General features: G+C 39.0%; 1 protein-coding gene across 16 annotated transcripts in view; it reads left to right on the top strand.

The window, feature by feature from the left end:
• Nucleotides 1–22,322, top strand: part of POU2F1 (POU class 2 homeobox 1) — a 120,206-nt gene that overhangs the window by 85,099 nt on the left and 12,785 nt on the right. For 11 of the 16 annotated variants that reach the window (XR_012621664.1, XR_012621663.1, XM_074812745.1 and 8 more), the window contains 9 exons: nucleotides 7,187–7,281; nucleotides 9,605–9,778; nucleotides 13,496–13,637; nucleotides 15,798–15,943; nucleotides 16,171–16,287; nucleotides 16,777–16,956; nucleotides 19,574–19,679; nucleotides 20,106–20,451; nucleotides 21,306–21,394. Coding sequence is in view for 14 of the 16 variants with exons in the window: in XM_074812745.1 (XP_074668846.1) it covers nucleotides 7,187–7,281; nucleotides 9,605–9,778; nucleotides 13,496–13,637; nucleotides 15,798–15,943; nucleotides 16,171–16,287; nucleotides 16,777–16,956; nucleotides 19,574–19,679; nucleotides 20,106–20,451; nucleotides 21,306–21,394 (1,395 nt within the window). In the remaining 2 variants the exon portion in view is untranslated. Of the gene's footprint in view, nucleotides 1–7,186; nucleotides 7,282–9,604; nucleotides 9,779–13,495; nucleotides 13,638–15,797; nucleotides 15,944–16,170; nucleotides 16,288–16,776; nucleotides 16,957–19,573; nucleotides 19,680–19,903; nucleotides 20,035–20,105; nucleotides 20,452–21,305; nucleotides 21,395–22,322 lie in introns of those variants that run through there. The other 5 variants (XM_074812755.1, XM_074812693.1, XM_074812676.1 and 2 more) reach the window with 2 other exon arrangements.

The following is a 22,322-nucleotide window of genomic DNA, read 5'->3' as shown; positions in this document are numbered from 1 at the left end:
ATTTTGTTGTTTGCTGTTGCAGCAGACTTTTCTATGTTGTTCTTGTCCTATTGCTCCTTTAGTCAGCTTCATAAAATACTAAATATTCTGAAGAATCTAGCATAGAGCTTTCTTCAAAACCAGCAGCATTCAGATTTTTTTGGATGTCTCATTAGTACTGCATGCAGCTTTATAGATATATGTATGCATTTAATAACTAAAATGAAAATTCAGATTTACTTACAGATTATTCTGGAAGAAATCTGTTGCTTTACACACCAGACTACATACTTTGTACATGTCACGTAGTCATGTAAATGAGGAACATTGTTTTTAATACTTCAGAACAGTTTGGAGGAACATAAGTGAAGAATAGTATCTCTAAACAAGATCATAGAAGACATGTAAACATTTGGTAGAGAAAAGCTTCTTTTACTTGAAGAGGTGATGGGATGCAGAGTAATGCAATCATCAGCAAAGCAATCATATTTAGATTCTTGGAAGAGGTTGAACGTCATGGCTTAGATCCAACTTCTGAAAAACTTCAGAAAATTCAATACCAAAAATATTAATCAACAATCAGGGTGTTATTCTGCTATCTTTCTTCAACACACGTTAATAGATCACAGCAGCAGATGTGAAATTCTCCCCATAAATCCACTAACATATGTCTAACGTAGTCATCTTCCTTTTTCACATGATTTCTGGTTATTCAGGGGCTTACGTGAAACAAATTGTAAAGTTCCTGTTTTTCATGGCTTGTAATGGATAACATCATAACTGAAGGAATTGTTTCAAGCCTCATCAGAAATGCAGAAGATTGAATGAAAATAGAAATTTGGAATGATTTCTTAATCAAAACAATTACTGTCCCCATATTATTGTTAAAGTCATAGTCAGGAATGTAGCACCTTGTACAGTCTTTATACATCTTGTATCTGTTCTTGTATCTAATACGTCTGTTTCTAGAATAATCAATTCAACATCCTTTACTACAATTATAGCCACTTCTTAAAAATATTACCTTCATCAGATGATGATTTGCCTTTCTACTCGGCAGATACTGTCAATAAAAATCATATCGGTAAAAATCTGAATGGAGAGGGGAAATGGTGCTGCATTTCATTTAAATTAATCTTGCAAACAGAAGTTGTTAAGATCTGAGAAAAGACTGCATCATTGTCAAGGAGGTTTAGAAACAGTACTTATAAAGAACATATCCAGAAAGGCAAATGTGGAAGACAAGCTACTAATTAAACCTCAAAACTGGGCCTAATGATTTTCAAGGTATTGCTGTTTTTTATTAAAGACCTTGTGTATGTTTTCATTTTTTTATTGTAAAAGTACCTGGGATGATGATAGCAGACCAAATCCAGTCATGTTCTCTTGTTGTGTACTTTTCCTACAGACTTTGAGACTTAACTTGTACCATTAAAAAACCCCAAAACAAACACATTTTTAAAATGGAATAATGAATGTGAAATATTGGTACCTGCCCTACTGGCCTTTGGTACCATAAATCAGAGTACAGCTCCCTCACCCAGTGTGAGGATGGAGGAAGATGCCTGAAGCTGCCTGTGTTTCTTCTCAGATGCATCCAATTTGTAATGGATAAGTGAGATTGTGCAGCTGCACTGCCTTTACAAGACTCCTCATTTTGTTAAAAATATGCTATGTGAACTAGGTGAAAGTGCTTTGGTCCCCTCAATATGCAGATGAGGTGACCCAACTCTTCATTGTCAAGAGACTCTTAATGACAGCGTATTTGTTGACACAGCAGTTGAAGAAAATGTAGCTGACTCAAACTCATTCCCCAAATAAGAGGGGAGAGCTTGAAGTGGAACGAGGAGGAACTTGGCAGAAGTGATGTAAATGGTGACTTTTTCCCCTATGCTGCAAATACCCATTAACAAGATATGAGTGAAACACTTAATATTTGCTGTCCTCTTTGAAATCAAGTCTTTGCTTCTAACATCTCAACTGCATCAATGGGTAAAAGTGTTGACTTTCATTGAAGTAGTGTGGCAGCACCTTTGCTTGGCTCACTGAATCGGTACTCCTCAAAACCACAGTTCACCAACTTCAGCACATTTCCGTTGTGTTCTTGAACTGATCTTAAAGGGTACCTGGATACTGCAAAAGGTGCAGCAGCATGCAGCAGCTCAACATCTCAGTGGAACAGATTTGTAGGAATGCATAGGTTAGTTCTTCCTCTCCTGTGTTGGATCCCAATATAATTCTGACTACAAGTCCCCATTTTGGAAGATCTGGATTTAATAAAAAGAGGTACACCAAAGTGTCCAGAAGTTTTTGCATCAACAGTGATCAACAAAGTTGATCAGATGGTACTGTATGTAATATGTGGTGTGACACCCTTCCTTCTTCCCTTTCAGTTGTTTCCAGTTAATCAAATTATGACATTGTAATGGCTTTGTCTTGCAAGCTAACTTCCAGGATATGTCTGTGAGAAGATGAATAGCTTTGGCAGAGAAAAAGCAGTCAAGTTCTTCTTAGATGAAAAAATTCACTCTTTTGGGAGATCAGTTAGGGATGAATTATGTATTATGCTTCTGGGCCAACTTTTTTAAAACTATGCTGAAAAAATCTGCACTTGAATGTTTGTTTTATCTTTTGTTTAATTTTAGACCATAAGAACTGAACCCCAGATCAGTCCTTGAGGACTGTTGGCTGGCAAGAAGATATTTTTGGCTTGGGCGATTATTCATGCTACTCGTAGACATTACAGGAAAAGTCCTGGATGATGGTAGATGCATTTACTTTAACTATTTAAAAAAAACAACCCCAACCTCTAAAGCATCATACTTTTGCATAAATCCTTATCTACCTCCATGCAGTCATTCTTTTGGAGTGTCATGTAGGTGATTTGTATGCCATATTTAATGTAATAATACCACTGGGCTCTTAGAACCCAAACCCGAGAGTTAGAAATAATACCTCTGTAAAGGTAAGTATACAAGTACAACACTAGTTTTCATAGATTCAAAAAACTGTGTAGGTTGGAAGGGAGGTCATGTAGTTTGGTCAGAACAGGTCCAATTACAGCAAAGTGTTCAGCACCTCTGCCAGTTGACTTTGAACATCTCTGGGGATGGAGATTCTGCAGCCTCTTCAAGTACCTGCCCCAACAGTTGACACTCATGGTTTTAAAATAAAAAAAAAGTTTCCTTACATCTAGTTGGAGTTTTCCATGTTCCAACTTAAGTCTGTTGTATCTCATTAATGTGCATCCTCAAGAAGAGTCCATTTCTGTCTTTGAAGACGGCAGTAGTATCTCACCTTAGCCTTCTCATGAGACTGAACAAACCAGCTCCCTTCCTGTTTCTTGTATGGGTGTTCCAGCTGGTTAGCCACCCTGGTGGGCCTTGAATGTACAAAATCCATGATGTCATTGTGTCTTGTACCGGGGAGCCCAAGGCCACTCCAGATGTGGTCTCACAAGTGCCAGATGGAGGGAAAGAATCACAGCCCTTGACACGCTGGCTGCAGTCTTGTGAATACAGCCCAGGATGTGGTTGGCTGCCTTTAATGTAAGGGCATGCTGGCTCTTGTTCATTTTGCTGTCCTCCAGGACACCTAGGTCTTTTTTCCACAAAACTGCTTTCTAGCCAGCCAGTGTCCACCCTGTATTGCTGCACAGGGTTATTGCAGTCCCCATGTAGGATGTTGCATTTTCCTGCATTAATCTTCGTCAGGTTCCATTTGTCCAGCCTGTCTAGACCCTAGCTTCTGGCCTAGTGACCACTCTTCCCATATTTTGTGTTGTCCACAAACATGCTGAGAATATATTTGGTTCTATCAGCATTATTGGTAATAAAGATGTTAAACAGTATTGATGCCAGTAGGAATCCCTAAGGAAACAGCAAAGTTTGAAATGCCAATACCTCAGCAGTTGCTTAAAAGGTGCAGTTTTGGACTTAGGGTGTATTTAAAAAGGCTGTCCTGTGTGCCCTGTAAGTTAGTTTACTGGAGTTACCTTGGACCAAAGTGGGGACCAGTAGTTTCCTCTCAGAAAAAACATGAAGGTGAAGCTCAGACTAGTACAAGTCATGCCTGAAAAGAGCAAAGCTGCAGCTGCCCACCCATGGAGTCCAACAAGAGTCCAAAGCGTGTGCACAGCAACTGGCTGAAAGGACACTTAAGTCAGTGGAAGATATGCATACTCTGCTAAAACAGTTTAGCTACTTTCCTCACCTCCTGGTCATTACTTCAGTCAGCTGCAGGTTGAACTAACCTGTTCTTTCTCCAGTTTCTGCCTGAGATGCCTTCTATCTGTATTTCTTAAAATAGAATAAAATGATGTAAAACTGAGTCAATTAAACATGTCCAGAATATTTTATACTGTCCTTCAGTGATAATTACTTCAGAACACACGGGTGAGAATAAAATGAGGAAGAGTGTAGTCATCTTGTGCTCTTCAGCAGAAGTGTTATTGCCAGAAAAACATCCTCTGGGATTTCTCTGAGGACAAAAAATCACAAAAGGATGGTCCTAATTACTCTGATTAGTCATGAGTCAGTAACTTGTGATCAATGGTGTTACCAGTGGACTAGAAGTCAAATGTGGTCAGTCAGCTGCCTATTTTTTGTTTCATTGTTGTTCAGCCACTCTATAGTGTCGGTGTGATGGCTTGCCCCTTTCTACTTCAAGTTAAAATTCACTGCTGCTAAATGAAGGTCAAAACCTCTTCACTTAGAGGAGACTGTTCACTAATTAATATTTAGATTTGGGCAGCTGAAATCATCTTTCAAGTGAACAAATATTTGCACTGTAAAAAGCACTGTGTAACTGTAGTAGGTATATGTCTTGGAAGTTACTTAAACTGATCTGTTCCCTCGCCGTGGCTTTTCAAAAAAACCACAGCTGAAATATGTTGATTATGTGGTGCAAAGCAAATTTATGTAGTTGTCTATGTTGTGCTGTTATGTTGTTTAAGCAGCTGTCTTTATTCTACAGGTCTTGAGCATTTTGATAGCAATACATTCTATTTAAAGTACATATTCAACACTTTGTAAAAAAAAAAAAAAAAAAAAAAGTAACACTAATATCACTGCCAAATGACAATTCTTCTGTAGTTGTGTATCCCTCATTCCTTCATTGAGGATACATTTTCTCCTTTCTACTCATGGTAGTCCCTCTTTTCATGTCTCCTATGGCCTTAACCTCGCATAAAACATCCAGTTTCTCACTCAGTATTTATCAAGTCCTAAATGGCTGTGTACCCTACCTGGATTCTGCTAAGATAGCTGGTCATGAGTGGTGTGCTCTGATTGATCGGCCAGCTGATGAACCAGAACAGACCACGTCAAACTCAACTTATAGAATTTAAGTGGTACTTTTTAAGAACTTGGTATATTGAAGATGCCTGTTAAGTATAGGTTTGATTAGTCAGGTCTTAAATTATTATAGGGGAAATTGATAGTCATAGCCAGGAGTTACCTAAAGAATAGCAGTAATATTTTTCACAATAAAATTGAGGAAGTTGACTAACTAGGTATATTTTTGTCAGGATTCTTACCCCTGTAAAATATATAAATTTTAGTATTAGAAATGCAAAAAAGCCCCGAGATAGCTTTTAGCTAAAATACATAGATGCAAGCAAGTATTAATTTCCTGAGACGTTTAGTAGACCATACAAATAGTGGACTGTAAGAGAATTTATTTTTAGAATGACACCATATTGTGTATATCGGTTGTATCAGTCCCAACTGTTCTTTAACATCACCTTTTCATAATAGCAGGGGTTTTCATATATTCAGTGTGATGTTTATTCTATTTGTGCAATTTAAGCAGTGTTTAATATCTTACCTAAGCTTTAAGTTCTGATTACTTTTCCAAAAGATTCCTTCTGTATTCCAGCCAGGAGGTTATCTGGGCTTGTTTTGTCGTCTGGTGTGGTCTGCTTAAGTTTGCCAGAGAAAGTTGCCTTCTTGTTAGGCAGCTGGCATGGAGTGATACGAAGGGGAAGAAGGGTGATCAAGGAGCCAAATTTGTGGTTTTGATTAATATTCAGTTGTTGGATTTGATCTGATTAGTGTTCAGTTGTTTATTTTTATATGGCTCCCTAATTCTTGGTCAGCTGTTGGTTATAGAAAGAGGTTAGCTCAAAATCTGCAAGCTGAAAGGGGCACAATAAGTGATTCCTGCACACAGAACTGGGATAACCTAGATCAGGGGTTCTCAACCTTTCCTTCACCATGGACCCCCTTTAAATACTTTTTGTGGCCGTGGACCACCAAGACTTAATTCACGATTTAAAGCACCAGGCTGCATCAAATATTTATTTCAGTTTTCTCACGAAGGGTCTTCAAATTTGGAGAGAAGGGGGAATAAGATAATCTGTTAATGCACACGCTCCTATTATAATATCTTTGTTGCAATGATTCCATATGAATTTAAAATAATAACATCAACACTCTTCTTGTTCAAATGGCCTGTTTTATGGTATTTTAACCTTCTAGTTCTGAATTTGATGCCGATTTTTATATTCAAATTTGATGAAAAGTTTTTACAATTCTTCTCACCTCCCCACTTGTTGGTCTGTGTTCAGTCACCATGTATTTTTGTTTACGGGTCCAGGGCCACCACTTGAGGAACAGGCTTCACCCCCGTTGTGGCCCTAAAGAGGGCCACTGGGTTAAGAAAATGTCTTTAAGAAAAAATTTAAGTGGGTCCCACCAACCATACTAGTACTGGATATACTAGCGTGTCAGGGCAGGCATTGGGGGGGTGTGGGGCTTGAGTATGAGCGGAGCGTTGAGGGGAAGGGGCTGTGGGAAAAGGAGCCACAGTGCTTGCTGCAGACCAGACCAAATGTTTCCGTGCTGGACATTCCCCACCCCTACTTTAAGCCTTTGCGGACCCCCTGTGATGACATCGTGGCCCCCCAGGGGTCCGCAGACCACAGATTAAAAACCGCTGACCTATATCATTACAGACTTTTTCTGCAGAGGAAACTAGTACAGACTTCTCTCTTTTACCCTTCTGTCACCACGTATACTTCAGGAAAATGCAAGGGGGTTTTGAACTGAAAAGTCCAGAGTCTGAAGATATCTGTGCAGGGGTGAAATGAAGGCTTGCATCTCAATTTTTCTGTAGCTTTCCTTATTTGGCAAGAGCCTTATTTCATTTCATTTTATGTTTTAGGCTTTTAAAATGGTAAACCAAATCCACCCATTTCTCTCTCCAGGTCTCCTGCAAGCGCAGAATCTCTTAACGCAACTACCTCAGCAAAGCCAAGCCAACCTCCTGCAGTCTCAGCCAAGCATCACCCTTGCCTCGCAGGTCAGGCTTATTTCTATAGTTCGTGAGTTGCTTTGAGGAAATTTAAGCTATTGTGAGTGAATAGATTGTTTATATTAGTTACCAGAGTAGGTATTGTAGCCATAACAGTGAGTTTGTCTTTCTAGATAGATTCAGTGTAGAGCTGAAGTATCAGTAACTTCAGTTTTGTAGTTTCCACCCTAATGTGCCTCTTTTAATGCATTTAGTGTTCTAAATTTTTATTTTTAGCTGAAAATTTCCATGATTGATCATTTGATTTCTTGTAAGGCTTTCTTGGACAATCTGCAAATTTGTGAAATTCAGAGGAGCAAGATGTGGGTAACCTAAAAAGCTCAAAAAGAGGATTACTGACAAGTATCTTTTTCTAAAGATTGCAGTGGTAATCTGTATTTATTGTAGCCTAGTTGTTTTGCTATTATTGCTACCTCGTTGCCAGTCTTACTAGTTACCTTCTGTGAAAGCGAAGAGATTGGTAGAAATGCATAATATTCTGTTAGGTATATCTTAAAATATTAAAGTGCTATGATTAAGCTTTCAGACTGTAAGAAAAGCAATTTTAAGGTTGCACGTGCCTGCAAATTTAGTTTTGCTTCACTCTGGGTTTTACTGTGCAGTTTAGTTACATGACTGCATGCTGTTTCTCAAATATCATGTAATACCATACGGTATCTTCCTGCTAGCTTGGTTAAATATAAGAATTTTTTAGTCTGTAATAAGATTCCTGAGTCTATCAGAGTCTTAGAAAACTATATTTTTTATTATACTACCTATAGTATTTTTCATGCACCATGTGGAAAATGGAATTTGTCTCACCTCTGTAGTTCATACCTCAGTTACCAGCATGACTCCCTACTAAAGATTATACTTGGATTAAAAAAATGTATCAAAACTACAAAGAGAAAATAAATTGTGTAAAGGGGATGAAGTCAGTAAAGACATATTGCAGCAATTACGCACTATAATGTAAATGAAAAAATATTAAAAACTGTTGTAGTGTGACATATATATCTGCAATCCTAGAAAGATCATACATGATCACATTATTTCTCAAGTAATGGCATTATAGATCCTGACCTCCCTCTACCATCTGCTGTGCACTGCAAAATACTGCACTAACCCAGAAGAAAAACAACAGAAGGAGCTATGTAAAGACTCAGCTATATGTAGGCCATTTCTTTTAGGACAGCTGTTTCTGGACCTTTGCATAGAGTGCTACTTGCATACAGTACTACTTTGCATAGTACCATAGTGTTGTGTAGACTTGAGGCTGTTCTTACTTGCCTTGAAGGAATCTGTAGTTTCAGAACTGGACATAGGGCATAAAAGCTTGAAGTCACCTTTACTTAAGAGCCTCAGCTGAACTGCATAGAATTTAACTGGAGTAAACTATTTGTCTCTGCATCTCAGTTCATCTGTGGCATGTAAGAAGGTAGAGTTACGTACTGAAAACGTGTTTCCAGTGTTCCTGTTGCATATAAAGCCTGAACTGTGCAATACCAGATCTTAATATATTTTGTTCACCTGTGAATATTTTCCATGATGCTCAGGTTTTTTCAGATTTTTATTATTGCTGCATAGCAAATGCTCTAGTATGCCAATGTTCAGGAATAGTGAACCTCGTGTGGACTTCCTGGAAAATTAACCTTTTATATAGAAGAAAAATGTGCCCTAAAAGAAATGACTTTCTACAGGTTGCCTTTGCTTAATTTCTCTTATCACCAGTACATTCATTCTTACTGTTGCAAGTATCAACAGAAGAGTTAGAGGTTGATCTAGTTTTTTCTTACTGGAAGAGTTGAGTCAGTCACAAGAGATGGCATCAGAGGAAACTTGCCATGTTTGCTGCGCCCGTATGTGCTCACTGTTCCAAGATTAAATAGGAGACTTGACTCTTTTGGGTTGATGACAATCTGCCACCTCACACAAGCTGTAAATTCAATTTTTAAATGATTAAAAGGGGATGAATGCCAAGCTGTCTATAAATAATAGAACTATATCAAGTAAGAGTGTTAAACCTTTCTTTGAGCAGCTTCTGTAGCAAGTGGAAGTTGTTGGTTATCTGCTGCATTGAGCATCTCTTACTTTTCTTTAATTGGTTCTGACAGAGCCTTTAAAAGGCTGTCATACTAATGCAGTTTTCTGAATTGTGATTGCTCATTCTTGAGAGGAATGTAAATAAATCGGAGGAACTTTCAGATTGCTGGAAATGTCAAATTCATTGATCCTTCTCACAGAAACCTCACATACCTTTTTTGAATTTAATTTTTGCTGATTATTCTTTTAAGTCTGATTTTCATCTTTTCCTTGCTCTCTATCTTAATAGCCAGCAACCCCAACACGCACAATAGCAGCGACCCCCATTCAGCCACTTCCACAGAGCCAGTCAACACCAAAGCGAATCGACACTCCCAGCTTGGAGGAGCCCAGTGACCTTGAGGAGCTTGAGCAGTTTGCCAAGACTTTCAAACAAAGACGGATCAAACTTGGATTCACTCAGGTGAGACTGCGTACCTTAGTGCCTGCCAGTGTGGAATCTGAGGTCTCATCTTTCAAGTCTGGAGGGAGACTACAATTCCACCTTTTCCTAGGAGAACCTTCTTAAATAGGGTTATGCTCTGGCCTTTATGTAGGGAATTTCTAAGAAATAACAGAAAAAGCCATACATCCATCTTACTTCCCTGTTGGTTTTAAAGCATAGCCATTTTCCCAGCAGGTACACGCATTTACCAGCTCCAGATGTCATTGCGTGTGCACTATTCATTCAATACGATGTAAAATGAATGGGACAAAGCACTTTAAAGCTGCCTTCAGAAGTACAAAGTTCCAAAAATCATACAGCACAATTAACTGCTCTGTGTGTTTAAAAAGTATATCACAACTGTGGAGTTGCTTTGGATGTCAAAGGGTTTTTATCTCTCAAGCGTATTTTCCTATTAAACATCAATGATTTCTGTATTTAGTGCTTTTGCTAAGGTTCCTAAACAAAACCTGAAAGGACTGTCACCTTTGAAGTTCTCTCCTTACAGAGGTGAACTGGAGTTGTGGTTTGTTTTGGTTTGCTTAAAAGCTCAGAAATACCCATAGAGCAGAAGAAAAGTAATGTTGAACATAGTGAAGACGGTTGAACAAGGAGTATAAATGCAACAAAGTGCATTTATATGTTCAGTTATTCTGTTGAAGGGAAATGCTGCTTGGATTCAAGAGTCCTTATTAATACCAAAATGCATTTTTTTCCTCACAAAATTAACATATTCATCCAGGTAAACAATTACTCCTTTGGCAGGAGTCTGTGGGGTAAGCATAGGCGTGTTTTTGCTGGAAGAAATAGCATGCAAAAATCAAAGTAGGTATTTAAAAGCCTGAGCTCAGAGCAGTCAATCCAACATATGTGATTTGTTCCCCCTGCGGAATAAGTAAATCTACTCTAGCTGAAAGTATGTGCTGAAGTCAGATTTATTTTTCTGGCAAAGGTCTAAATGTTTGAAAAATCAGGGTTCATAATGAAAGTTCTTGGCAGCATCTTAATTATAACTCAAGAACAGAATGTTCTTAGTAAAATGAAGTGCATTTTGCTGGCGTGTGTGCCTTCTTCCCTCCCTTCTTTCCGCTAGAGGGAGGCACAGAAATACAAGTGATGGACTCACACAAAAGGTAGAATAGAGCAGAACAGAATAGAGGAAAATACAATAGCTTCCCTATAGCCTGACTGAGGAGGTTCATGTAGCTCTTTAGTTATTATGTTTAATCTGCCCTGCTGTGAAATGATTATAAAGGCTCAACTAGACTTTTTAAGTTATGGGTTAACCCTTCTTTATTGACCCTGTTGTGAATTTTCATGGTGAGCAAAAATGAACACAACTGCTCAGGCTTACATTTCAGTATTTGCTTTTGAGCTTAAAACAGGGAAATCTTGAGAAAGTAATAAAATTGCATTTGATCATTCTTACCCTACTCTGAGTTTGTATGTGTATAATTAGGCAGTTCTAGTAACTTCTACCTAATTGTGTAATTGGGTGATAATTTAAGACCCCTATTACTTTGGTTTGCTACAGTTGGATAAATAGACTGCCTTCCAGAGTATAAAAGAAATTTATTTCCAGTGGTACTGTAAGCCTTTTCAGACACATGCACCTCTGCTTTTCAAAAATAATTGTAAGATTTAGTTTGCATTGCAAACTAATCACTACATTCTGTCTTGTGAACAATATAACAGGTTTCGAATTTCAGCAGTTCTGTCTCTTCTCCCACCCTGAAAAGTTGGTGATGGATTTAAATCCTTTTGTTTAATTGTTTCCTTGCAAATATCTCCATGTTTGACATAGAGACACATACTGCATTTAGCATTGTTGCAGGTATGTGACTAATTGGTTGGTACAGATTCAAGCTATGTGAGCAAACATTTTAGCCAATGTTATTTTTATTCTGTAGAAGGTACTACCTCTGCTAGTCCATCAGAGCTTCTTAACAGACCAGTACAACACAACAGTGATGTACCTTATAATCAGTTTCAGTTCAGTACTGGAGCTTCATTGGACCTGCAGAGTAGATCAGATGTGTAAATGGTGCCTTTATTCTCTATCCCATCCATCCTCTCAGTGGCCCATCCCAATATATAAAATTCTCATCCCAATATGTAAATTCCTTTGCCTACAGCTGAAATGCTGCCACCTTTTGGCATCGAAAGCTGTTGACAAAGAAATGGTTAACTATTCATTTTAAATCAGATGGCAAGTGTTAGTAAGAACAACGTAAATACCAGAATTAAATTTAGTTGGGGGACTGGAGCAAATTTCATAACTCTTTCCTGCCAAGATATAAATCAACTTATCTCTAAAATGGTTTACATAGCCAGGTTTTCTTCTTCATAAACCCAGTAGAACATCCATGTTACTTCTCTTGGAATGATTTATGAGTTTTTAAATGCACGAAATCCTGGCATATGGATAGAGGTATAAATGTGAGTTCCTGTGTGTTTCCTCTGATGGAAGGGCATATAGACCAATTGTTCTGGTCCTCTTCTAGGAAGGAAATTGTTTTCTTTATGCAACCTGCACAATTTACTAAGCTTACCAAAGGTTGTTTTCTTCCTTGCTTGTATGTGGCCACTCTGCATGCTATTAGTATACTTGTATCAAGCTGTGGTTGCGGATCTGACCTAAAAGGAAAGAAAGCAAGCTTTATGCACAACCCAACTAACCCACTTGCAATTAAACTCCACTAACTGTGCTCAAGCTTTTCAATCTCTTCTTCTAGACTTTTCATACTTCTTGTGTTAAAAAATAAACATCTAAGTTAAACTACTTTAGACCAAATAGCATACTTAAAAAAATAATTACATTTTTTCAAAGGGCAGGACCTTCCAGCTTTAAAACAAAACAAGAAAACATTATGGTGTTTTTAATGGCCACAATCAAGATTGATTTTTTTTTTTTTTTCTTTTCAAACAAGACTTTCCAAGTGTAAACTTCATAGATGTGTGTGTGTGTGTATAAAAGGGTAAGCAGAATGTCTGATAGCTAGCTAAAACTGAGTTTTGAAAAGCAATAACAGATATAAAGAGATGATCATCTGTCTGTAGATCTTCTGGATAGCTTTTTGGCAGATGGGTAATGGTAGTGAAGACTACAGTTAATAATTATTTGAAATGGTTCAACTTCTTGTCCTCTTTGAAATGTGGATCTGTGGGGAGAAGTTTGGTTTGAACCTCACAAGATGCTAAAAGTTCAGATAAGACTGATTTTGCATCTGTTTAAATGTGATACATGTTTGCAGACATCTTTTCAAGAGTGTTTTCTACTAATTTGAGAACATGAATTCACTGCATTTCTGCTTATTTGAACTTTTCTTCTTCGGTGTGAAATATGCAGATACTTAAATCTGCTCCTAAAGAGAGCTTGGCATTTACTTATTTTAAAGAACTAAGAAAAAAATTACAAGTTAATATTCAATGGAATGTTTTGCTCAGTGATAATGCTAAGAAGACAAAGCATTAGGGGTTTCCTGGAAAGAGTTACATGGTTAAACTGACTGAGGTTTGACATTTCTTCATGATTATTTGCTTTAGCATGAAACTTGGTAGTGCCGAGCCAGTTTCTGTGAAGCTGAAATCCCACGCAGCAGTGGGGTCACTAAGAGGACACAAGAATGTGACAGGATTCCTTGCTTTGGAAGTGCCTATGTTAGTGAATCCCTTTTTTTCTCTTTCTTTGTCCAGGGTGATGTTGGGCTCGCTATGGGCAAACTCTATGGAAATGACTTCAGCCAAACTACCATCTCTCGCTTTGAAGCCTTGAACCTCAGCTTTAAGAACATGTGCAAGTTAAAGCCACTTCTGGAAAAGTGGCTCAATGATGCAGGTGAATGAGTCTGTGTGTTTCTTCACCAGCCTACCAAAATCAGTAGGATTCTGAAAAACCCTGAAAAACTGCTTCATTTCTGCCCTTATGGTTTTATGAAGCCACCAATCTTTATAACTGTCTATGGGACAAATAAGGGTGTATGAAAAGGGTCCATACTTGCATTTTCATGTGCCTATACACATCCGAATTCATTCCAATGTGAACTTTCAGAATTGTGTTCTGCAGCCAGCTGAATAATTGCATGGGGTGAGGTGTAATATGTCTCATGGTTTTCCTCCTTCATGTACATTAATGCATATAACTTCTAATCCTCTTCTAGCTTTCTTTTTCAGATGTGTAGTAGTGAGTGGGTTGCATGGTTTTGTTGTTTCAGTAGGCAGAGCTTATTGCATTCATCTCCTCCCACACCCCTGTGTGCATTCTTTTCTTTGCTTTCCAAGAGTCTATATAAACACTCTTTCTCCCCATAGGAAGAATTTTTTGTGGGTTAGGTTTTGCTTTTTCCTTCCAGAATTATTTTTTCCGGGGACGTAAGTTATTCATGATGCCAATGTTGGTGGTGTTCTTTTTTGTTTTCTTTTTTTTTTTTTCCACCAGCAAAAGGAGCTTGGATGGTGGTGCTAGGTGTTAGGATGGAAAGTGTTTAAGAGCGCTGTCAGCCAGCTTTTTCTTCCAAAGTATACAACTTTACATAGTATAAAACTGATGGATCTGCTAAACAGATGGCAGGGACGGTGTGTGCCTTCCTATTTTTACCAAAATGAAGAGAGCTTTATGCTGGCGCCTACAGCATTCTCTGAAATTTTGAAAGTAATTGGATGCAGTGTTGAAAATTTGTCCTGCATTGAAACAAGGAAGTGTCATTCTGTTTTGCTGACAAGGGTTATCTTTAGGTAATCTAGATCTGTGGTAAAAAACATAAAGATCTTCACACTGAGTGCTCTAGTCCATAGGCCAGTGGTCCACAAACCTTCCAGCAACATTGGATGTGTCCATAGTTTGTCATAGTTTGCTTTCCCTGCCTGAAGAAATACTTGGATCTGTTAAGGACTGTAAACAGTGTCAGGGTCCTTCACAGCCTGGAAGTTGGGACCGATGTCTTTGGCTCTCATTCAGTTTCAGGAAAATCTTTGGAAGAAAGATTCAGATGACTTTAAAGGCTACTTTTAGGTAAAGCCAGGCAGGACAAGCATACCAATGATCCCTTCCATCACATTACGTTGGAGTGTTGGAGAATTTATTGTTGCAGGACTCAGCTTATTCCAGGGGGTTTTCAGGATGGAGAGGGGTTTGGGCACATTTATGGGAGCCATTACTGACAAAAAAAAAATCTGTAAAATAATGGACTGAATGTATTTGCTCATCTGAGCCTACCAGAACGATCTTAGGCATTATGAACTTTGGCACCTGCTTATCACCCACAAACTCCAGTACAGTGAGGGATCTCCAGCCATAATTAATCATTTTGTTTAAATTTCCTGCTGGAACCTGCCTGTTGGTTATTTTGCACTTTCTGCTACAAAGTGGGTTCAAGTGTGTTCTCTCTTTGCTCTTCTGTGGAGCCAAAAAGACAGGCTTAGGGGTTGACAGCTAGAGCCCTAGTGAAGCTAGGGAGGAGGAGCTGCTAGCTGCGTAGGCTGTTTGGTAGAACTGCATAGCACTGAGTATCTGCTAAGATCTTCAGGGAGAACAGATTGGACACCGTGAAGCTGGCTATGAACTTCCTCTTGCTCTACTATATTGCGGAATGGGTAAAAGAAATTTCAGACTGCTCAGATTTTTTCATAATCGTGTGTGACTTACAGCTGTGGCTTACGGATATCAGTTACTGCTTTTTTTCTTTAAACTGTGACTTGCAGTGAATGAGTGTAGGGTGGAACAATATAAGGGAGACAAACTTTGTATAGGTATTATAAAAGGGATACTGTAATAGCATACAGGAGCAGAGAGTGCCCTCTGGGCTTACTTGTATCTAAGTTTCAAGTACATGTTGTAATTTACAAGTACAACGATTAATGCATGCGATCTCCCGAAATCTCTGTGTATCTGGAGTAGATACAGAGTGGGTCTTACCATACCTTGCACAGGTGAACACTTGCATTAGACTGCACCGCATTCAAATAAAATCTCCTGATTTATGTTACTTTCTTTTTTCAGAAAACTACTCACCCGATTCAGCTCTCTCCAGCCCAAGTGCCCTGAATTCTCCAGGGCTGGGGGTCGAAGGCTTGAACCGTAGGAGGAAGAAACGCACCAGCATAGAGACCAACATACGTGTGGCCTTAGAGAAGAGTTTCCTGGAGGTCAGTGATCCTGTTGCTCTGCTCAGCCTATAAAGAAATGAAGAAGCTTTGCTTAATAATGGTATTTATTAGAGTGAACCCATTATTGTGCTATTTAGGAAAATGTTTGTACTAAACAAGGTGAATACAAAGGCTGTGCCAAGAAGCACGCATCAACATCTACTTCACTTTAAAAAAAACCCCAAACAAACACAAAACCCCTCAAAAAACCTCATTGGTTCTTGCAGTTCGCCAAGATACTGAGCCATAGATCTAAGCTTGATATTCTGCACATCAAAAAGAAGAAAAAAAGATTACCCTTTCTGAGGATGGATAAATGGGGTGACAGTCTAAACATACATAATGTGAGTTTTTTAGCTGGCCTTATGTTACTCTTGTTAGGCACTTTGTGCAGCTGTATGGGCAGATAGCCTATGTTCAATCTACCTGTCTTTCATTATAGGTCTAGACAACTTGGGGTTCATTTGGCTGTTGCTATGGTTAATCTCTCCTATTCCTTTTTGAGAGATGCTGAACGAAAGATTTCCTTATCAAAGTGTAGAATTCCTTGAAGGATTAACTCACAAGTCAGATCCCTTCTCTCAGAAAGAAGCACGTGAGCTTAGTCTTCATCACCCATCTCTGAGGAACACAGCTTGCTATTGGTAGAAATGTTCCTGTAACTAGGAAGATGGAGGGCAGAAGTATTTATTATGGTCAGTCTCTACTGTACCACTGACCAGATTCTGGATATAAATGGCACATCTAGATTTCTGCCTAGTGAAGAAACAGCTATAATATAAAACTTCAGAAGGTAGTTTCACAGCTTTTCAAGTACTGTTTCCTTTTCTCAGAACCAAAAGCCTACCTCGGATGAGATCACCATGATAGCTGACCAGCTAAACATGGAGAAGGAGGTGATCCGCGTTTGGTTCTGTAACCGGCGCCAGAAGGAGAAAAGGATCAACCCACCCAGCAGTGGTGGAACCAGCAGCTCGCCCATCAAAGCAATTTTCCCTTGCCCAACCTCACTGGTAAGAATCAAGAAACTGTGTTGACAAAGATGACTGGAAGAGATAGTGCAACTGTGGAAGTTGCACACGCTACACCTTGTTTGTACAGCAGACCTGTTCTCACAAAGTTATCTTTTACTGGCATTTTAAATATCCTACTTGCATACTATCTAAGAGAGATAATGCTTTGCAAGTCAGGCACTAGTTGGGCCTTCAGTTTGTGTGTTTTATTTAGTCAGCTGGTGAGTAAATATTCTGACTAGCAAAATTGCAGTTGGGGTTATTGCTTTGAACATATGCCAGATAGTAACTCCAGTTCATATCTGGACTTTTTTTGTAAAATAATAGTAATAAAAAAATGCTTAACAGCTCTACCCCTCCCCTCTTCTTCTGGCTGCTCTGATAAGTAGACGAGCAGCAGTAAAATGTATCATTTGGAGACTTAAGTCTCACAAGTCCAATGACACTGTTGTTGTCACTTTTAGTCAGGAATGATTTATATAAAAAAAGACGTGGAACAAAGGAACAATTTAGCTAATACTCATGTAATTAATTTCCCACACTTGTATTTGCCTCAGGTAAACACAAACTTCATGAAAATAAGAGTAACAAAACACATGCATCAAGGTTCCTTCAGCTCCTTTGCTACCAATGTCCATGGAGGTCTGTTTTCATAAATAGAAACAGTAGCTATTAGATTTCATAGTAGCTATGCTAATAGGAATGTGGTGGAATTTATGTAGCCTGTAGCTGTCCTTTTGTAGTATTTATTCCACCCTCATCACTGTAGTAGCTAATATCTTCCAGTACTTCATTAAACCATTGATTTTGGTGACGTGTCATTCTTTTCCCTCATCCTTGTCTCAGGATGTGTGCATGCAGCCTTTTGTTTGAGGGGAAGGGATGTGTTAAATGTGCTTAGTCTTTTTAAAGTTTTTCTACTTTTTTTTGTCCCCAGTTGGAAAGCAAGGTTGCATGCCTTGCTACCAAAGCAGAACATAGTGAGGTTTGTGATAGTGTGTTTTAGTAACCATGCGAGTTTACTCAGACTGCAACTTAATTAATCTTTCCTACATAAATTTCCATTTTATCATAAACTGCCATTATATGTAAGAAATTGAGGTGTTAACCACAGTCTGCATTTTTTCAGTGATGTTTCACTAAGCATTTTCACTCATTGTAAGCCACTCTTAAGACTGTGCTACCACTCAAATGGATGTTCCAGCCCTGCTGCCCCCAGCCTTCACTGGCTATGTGCTTTGTTGATTCCTTGTGTCAGCTCTGGAGATTATGTGTCTGTAGGATGATTGGGCTTTGTTTACTAGTTTGACTGCAAATTAACCATGTGAAGAAGAATGATGAATTTTCAGTATGGCCAGATAACCAATCGCACTTGTAGCCTGGCTGCACAAGTGCTAGGGCTCTGAGGCAGGATTGGAGGGGAATGCTCTTTTTCATGGCAGCCTAGTTTTGCATTGGCTGAAGTCAGTGATTGTAACCACGGGGTTAGCTGTGTGTATTCTAGGTCATTCGCTGCCCTGAAATATGGATTGTGACCTTGGCCTTAACTGTTCGGTGGACAGATGACAGATACGATGTCTGGGCTGCATTAGTGGGAAGCGTACTATGTATCTAGCTCTTCTTTATTCCATACACTATTTGAGATGGACAGAAAGCTTTTAGATCTGTCCCAGTTGCCCCAGTCTTGTTTAAAATGTATGAAGCATTTGACTTCCTATAAAAGGATATGCAGCATGAGAGAGATTTCTCTGATAATAAACTTAAGGTGGGAAAGGAGGAAGGTTTTAGCCTATATCCGTGGCTATGTTCTCTTGGGCAATTTTAAAGGATTCATTTCTCTCATTGATGTATAACAGCCTTCAAATACTACTGTTGGACACCATTTCTTGTCCATAAATGTCCTTTCTCTCCTTATCTTTCATTTTTCCTCATAAGCTCGTTCCTTCAGGCTTAAATCTTTGGTGTTTTTTATCTGTAATATCTTCAGTGTATTGTAGCATTCTTGTAATTAGCTGTCCACAAGTAAAATTAGCTAATGCCATTTGAGTGTTTTAAAATTCAGAGATCCTTCCTCTGGCACAAGGAAACTTATCAAAGTAGAATTATATTTTGGTTGAGTAAAAGCGAAATGTTACTCTGTTTATCCATGGAAACACGTTACCCTAAAAACCTTTGGTAATGCTGGGGCATTTAAATAATTTTATCAGAGAAAGAGATTTGGAGCTGAAAAGATGTTTAAATGAGAAAAAAACCCATGCAGAAATAATATATTTTGTAACTCTTTCTGGAAGAGTAATTCTATTAAAATAAGGTGTGGTCTTTGGGGGAGACAGAGTGGGAGGGCTAACTTGCAGTCCTGAGACAGTGTGGCTGTAATGGATATTACCTCCCTTCAAATACTGAACGATAAAGAATAAAGATACTGCTGGTAGTTAGAGAAGATACTATGATTGGTCCACTGAGTGATAGAGTAATGGAGTTACAAAAAAGTTAGCTTATATGCAGTGTTTTCCCTGATAGCTTCTTCAGCTGAGGATGAGAAGAAAGAAATCCAAGTCTAGTAGCCAACTTTTTGTCTTTTAACAGTTGAGCAGTTGTATTCATTTTTGACCTCCAGGTGGCAACCACGCCAAGCCTTGTGACTAGCAGTGCAGCTACAACCCTGACTGTCAATCCTGTGCTCCCTCTGACCAGTCCTGCTGTAACTAGTCTGTCAGTCACAGGTAAGGGCTGATTTCTCTTTCCCCCACATTAACCCCTACCATTTTCCCCTTCTAAACTCTTCAGAAGGTCATTCAGTATTGGTCACTAGTATCCCAGGACATTCTTGTTGCTGTTCCTTGTTACACCACTAGGAAACTTTAGTCTTTGTGACCGTTCAGTTGACTTTTCTGGGGTTAAAATCACAGGTGATGCTGAAATGAAATACATTATATTCCATTGCTAGCTTCTGGAGCTCCTCAGCCTCCTGTTGGGAAGTGTCATTTCGTTGTAGTCTGAGCTTCTTATTTGGACTCTTGGTGCTTCTTGGTCCTCCAGAAATGTGTGTTTGTCTCTCAGTTGGATGTGCAGTTCAGTTCAGGTGGGTGGTGGTTTCTGTTTAGTCATATCTGTGTTTTGTACTGATCTAACCAGAATCAATCTTCTAGGCACAACAGAAACCACCTCCAACAACACGGCAACAGTGATTTCAACAGCACCTCCAGCTTCTTCAGCAGTGACATCACCGTCCCTGAGTCCTTCCCCTTCTGCCTCAGCCTCCATTTCAGAGGCATCCAGTGCCAGTGAGACCAGCACAACACAGACAACCTCCACTCCCTTGTCCTCCCCTCTTGGGACCAGCCAGGTGATGGTAACGGCATCAGGGTTGCAAACAGCGGCAGCAGCCGCTTTACAAGGAGCTGCACAGTTGCCTGCAAATGCAAGTCTTGCTGCCATGGCTGCTGCAGCAGGACTAAACCCAGGCTTGATGGCATCCTCACAGTTTGCAGCTGGGTAAGGATGAATTTTTCACAGCCTTTTAGGTGAGATGACAGAAAAGGGAAGGAGAATTCTTGGGATAAATTGCTTTTATGTATCACTGTTTTCTGGTAGCTCACTTGGTGATTCTAGTGTCATTTATCTCAAATTCTGAAGGTTTACTTACAGATGGGTAATTGGCCATTCCCATCAATGTACACAAATACTGTTTTCATTTTACAGATGAAAAAGCTGTCTTGCAACAGTGTTGTTATTTGATAAGTCATCCATCCCACTGCAGAGCTTGACTTAAGAGCTGCAACTTACCAGTGAATCATAGACTCAATTGTACTAATTGTAAAATGGAGAGCTAACCTAGACCCACTCCACACCTCTATTCATTTCTCCATCATCAGCAAGAAGCTGTAACAGATGCATGATGATGTATTGTTGAAGCTTTATTTTTAAAAATGTTGCTCTGAGAGATGAATCTTTGTTTCTTCAGTTCCTCTTGATTTACATCTTCCTTATCTGAATTTGGGAGATGATGATAGCTCTCTAACGAATGGCAGTTTCCCCAAAATACAAGAATTTTTTTACAGCAACAATCATTACAAGTCATGTATTTACAGTGCCTGTACTTCAGGCATGTTGCTAACCACACAGCTGAAGGGCAGTCTCTACTCAAGGCATCATGAAGGGAAAACTAAAATAAACTAAAATTAGCCCTTAATCTCTGGTCTTTCCTCCCTCCCTGCCCCCCCCCACCTCCCCCTTATTTTTTATTTTTTTTAAATATGATGGTGTACTTCTGAACAGTGACAACCTTTTCTTAAAAGTAACACTCCTTCCCTTTGTCTTTGTTTCTTCCACGATCTTGCTTCCTGCAGAGGTGCCTTACTCAGCCTCAATCCAGGGACATTAGGTGGTGCTCTCAGCCCGGCCCTGATGAGCAACAGTACACTGGCAACTATTCAAGGTCAGTAGTGTTCCTTTTAATGCATCACTGTCACACAACTTCAGTTTACGTGCTTTGTTTTTCTCTACCAAAAAAGAACACTGACTCCTCAGCACTGGACAAAAACATTATAGGAGTAAAGGTTTTACAAAATTTAAATGTGCAAATGCTTTTTATGTATCACGGAGATAAGAGCAGGTACAGCTTCAGAAAGGGGATTAGAACTGTGTATGATCTTGTAGTGATATACAGGAGGCATTTAAGATATTGAATGATATCTGAATCTGGAATTTGTATTGTTATCCTCCCCCCATTGGCGTGTATCTCTAGCAGGTTAGAGATTTGCTTTTTATAGCTCTTCTAGCATAAGCTTGAGCAGAGTTGTGCTGTTTTGAGGTCTGTTAGGAGGGCAGTTTCGAGCAAGACTTGATCCTGGATTCTTGTCCTCATATGTATTTAAAAAGAACCCACAACAACCAACCTACCTCCTAAAGTCCTTATGTAGAACTTTAAATCCATAAATCCTTATTCAGAGGAGTAAAGATTTATTTCAAAAGTGCCACACAGCCAGAAATTTCTACTGACTTTAGCAAGAGTTGTTCTCAGTTCATAGTTTGTCATCTGTAAAAACTAGATAGTACAAGTGCCTAAAGAGCTAGCTAACCCATATTCAAATATCCTCTAAACTAGCTTAATAAATCTTGTTCCCAGGGTACAAGAAAGTACCACTTCATAAAGTGTCATAGATAAATAAATTTAGGAGATCATATTCTAAGGCAGACTGAACCCTGCAGACCGGTGAAAGAAACTAAGTTGTAACAGTGGTTATATGTCAACATTTCAAGTGTTACACTCAGGGTTACATCTTGTGATAGCTGTCATTTCATGTGAACACTCATCTCAACCCTTTCCAGTACAGGTTGCCTGAATGTACAGGTTTTCTGTGGCA

Source organism: Strix aluco, chromosome 2, assembly GCF_031877795.1.
Source record: "Strix aluco isolate bStrAlu1 chromosome 2, bStrAlu1.hap1, whole genome shotgun sequence".
Lineage (NCBI taxonomy): Eukaryota > Metazoa > Chordata > Aves > Strigiformes > Strigidae > Strix > Strix aluco.
The sequence above is the reverse complement of the archived record's forward strand: the minus strand, read 5'-3'. Positions and strand labels throughout refer to the sequence as shown.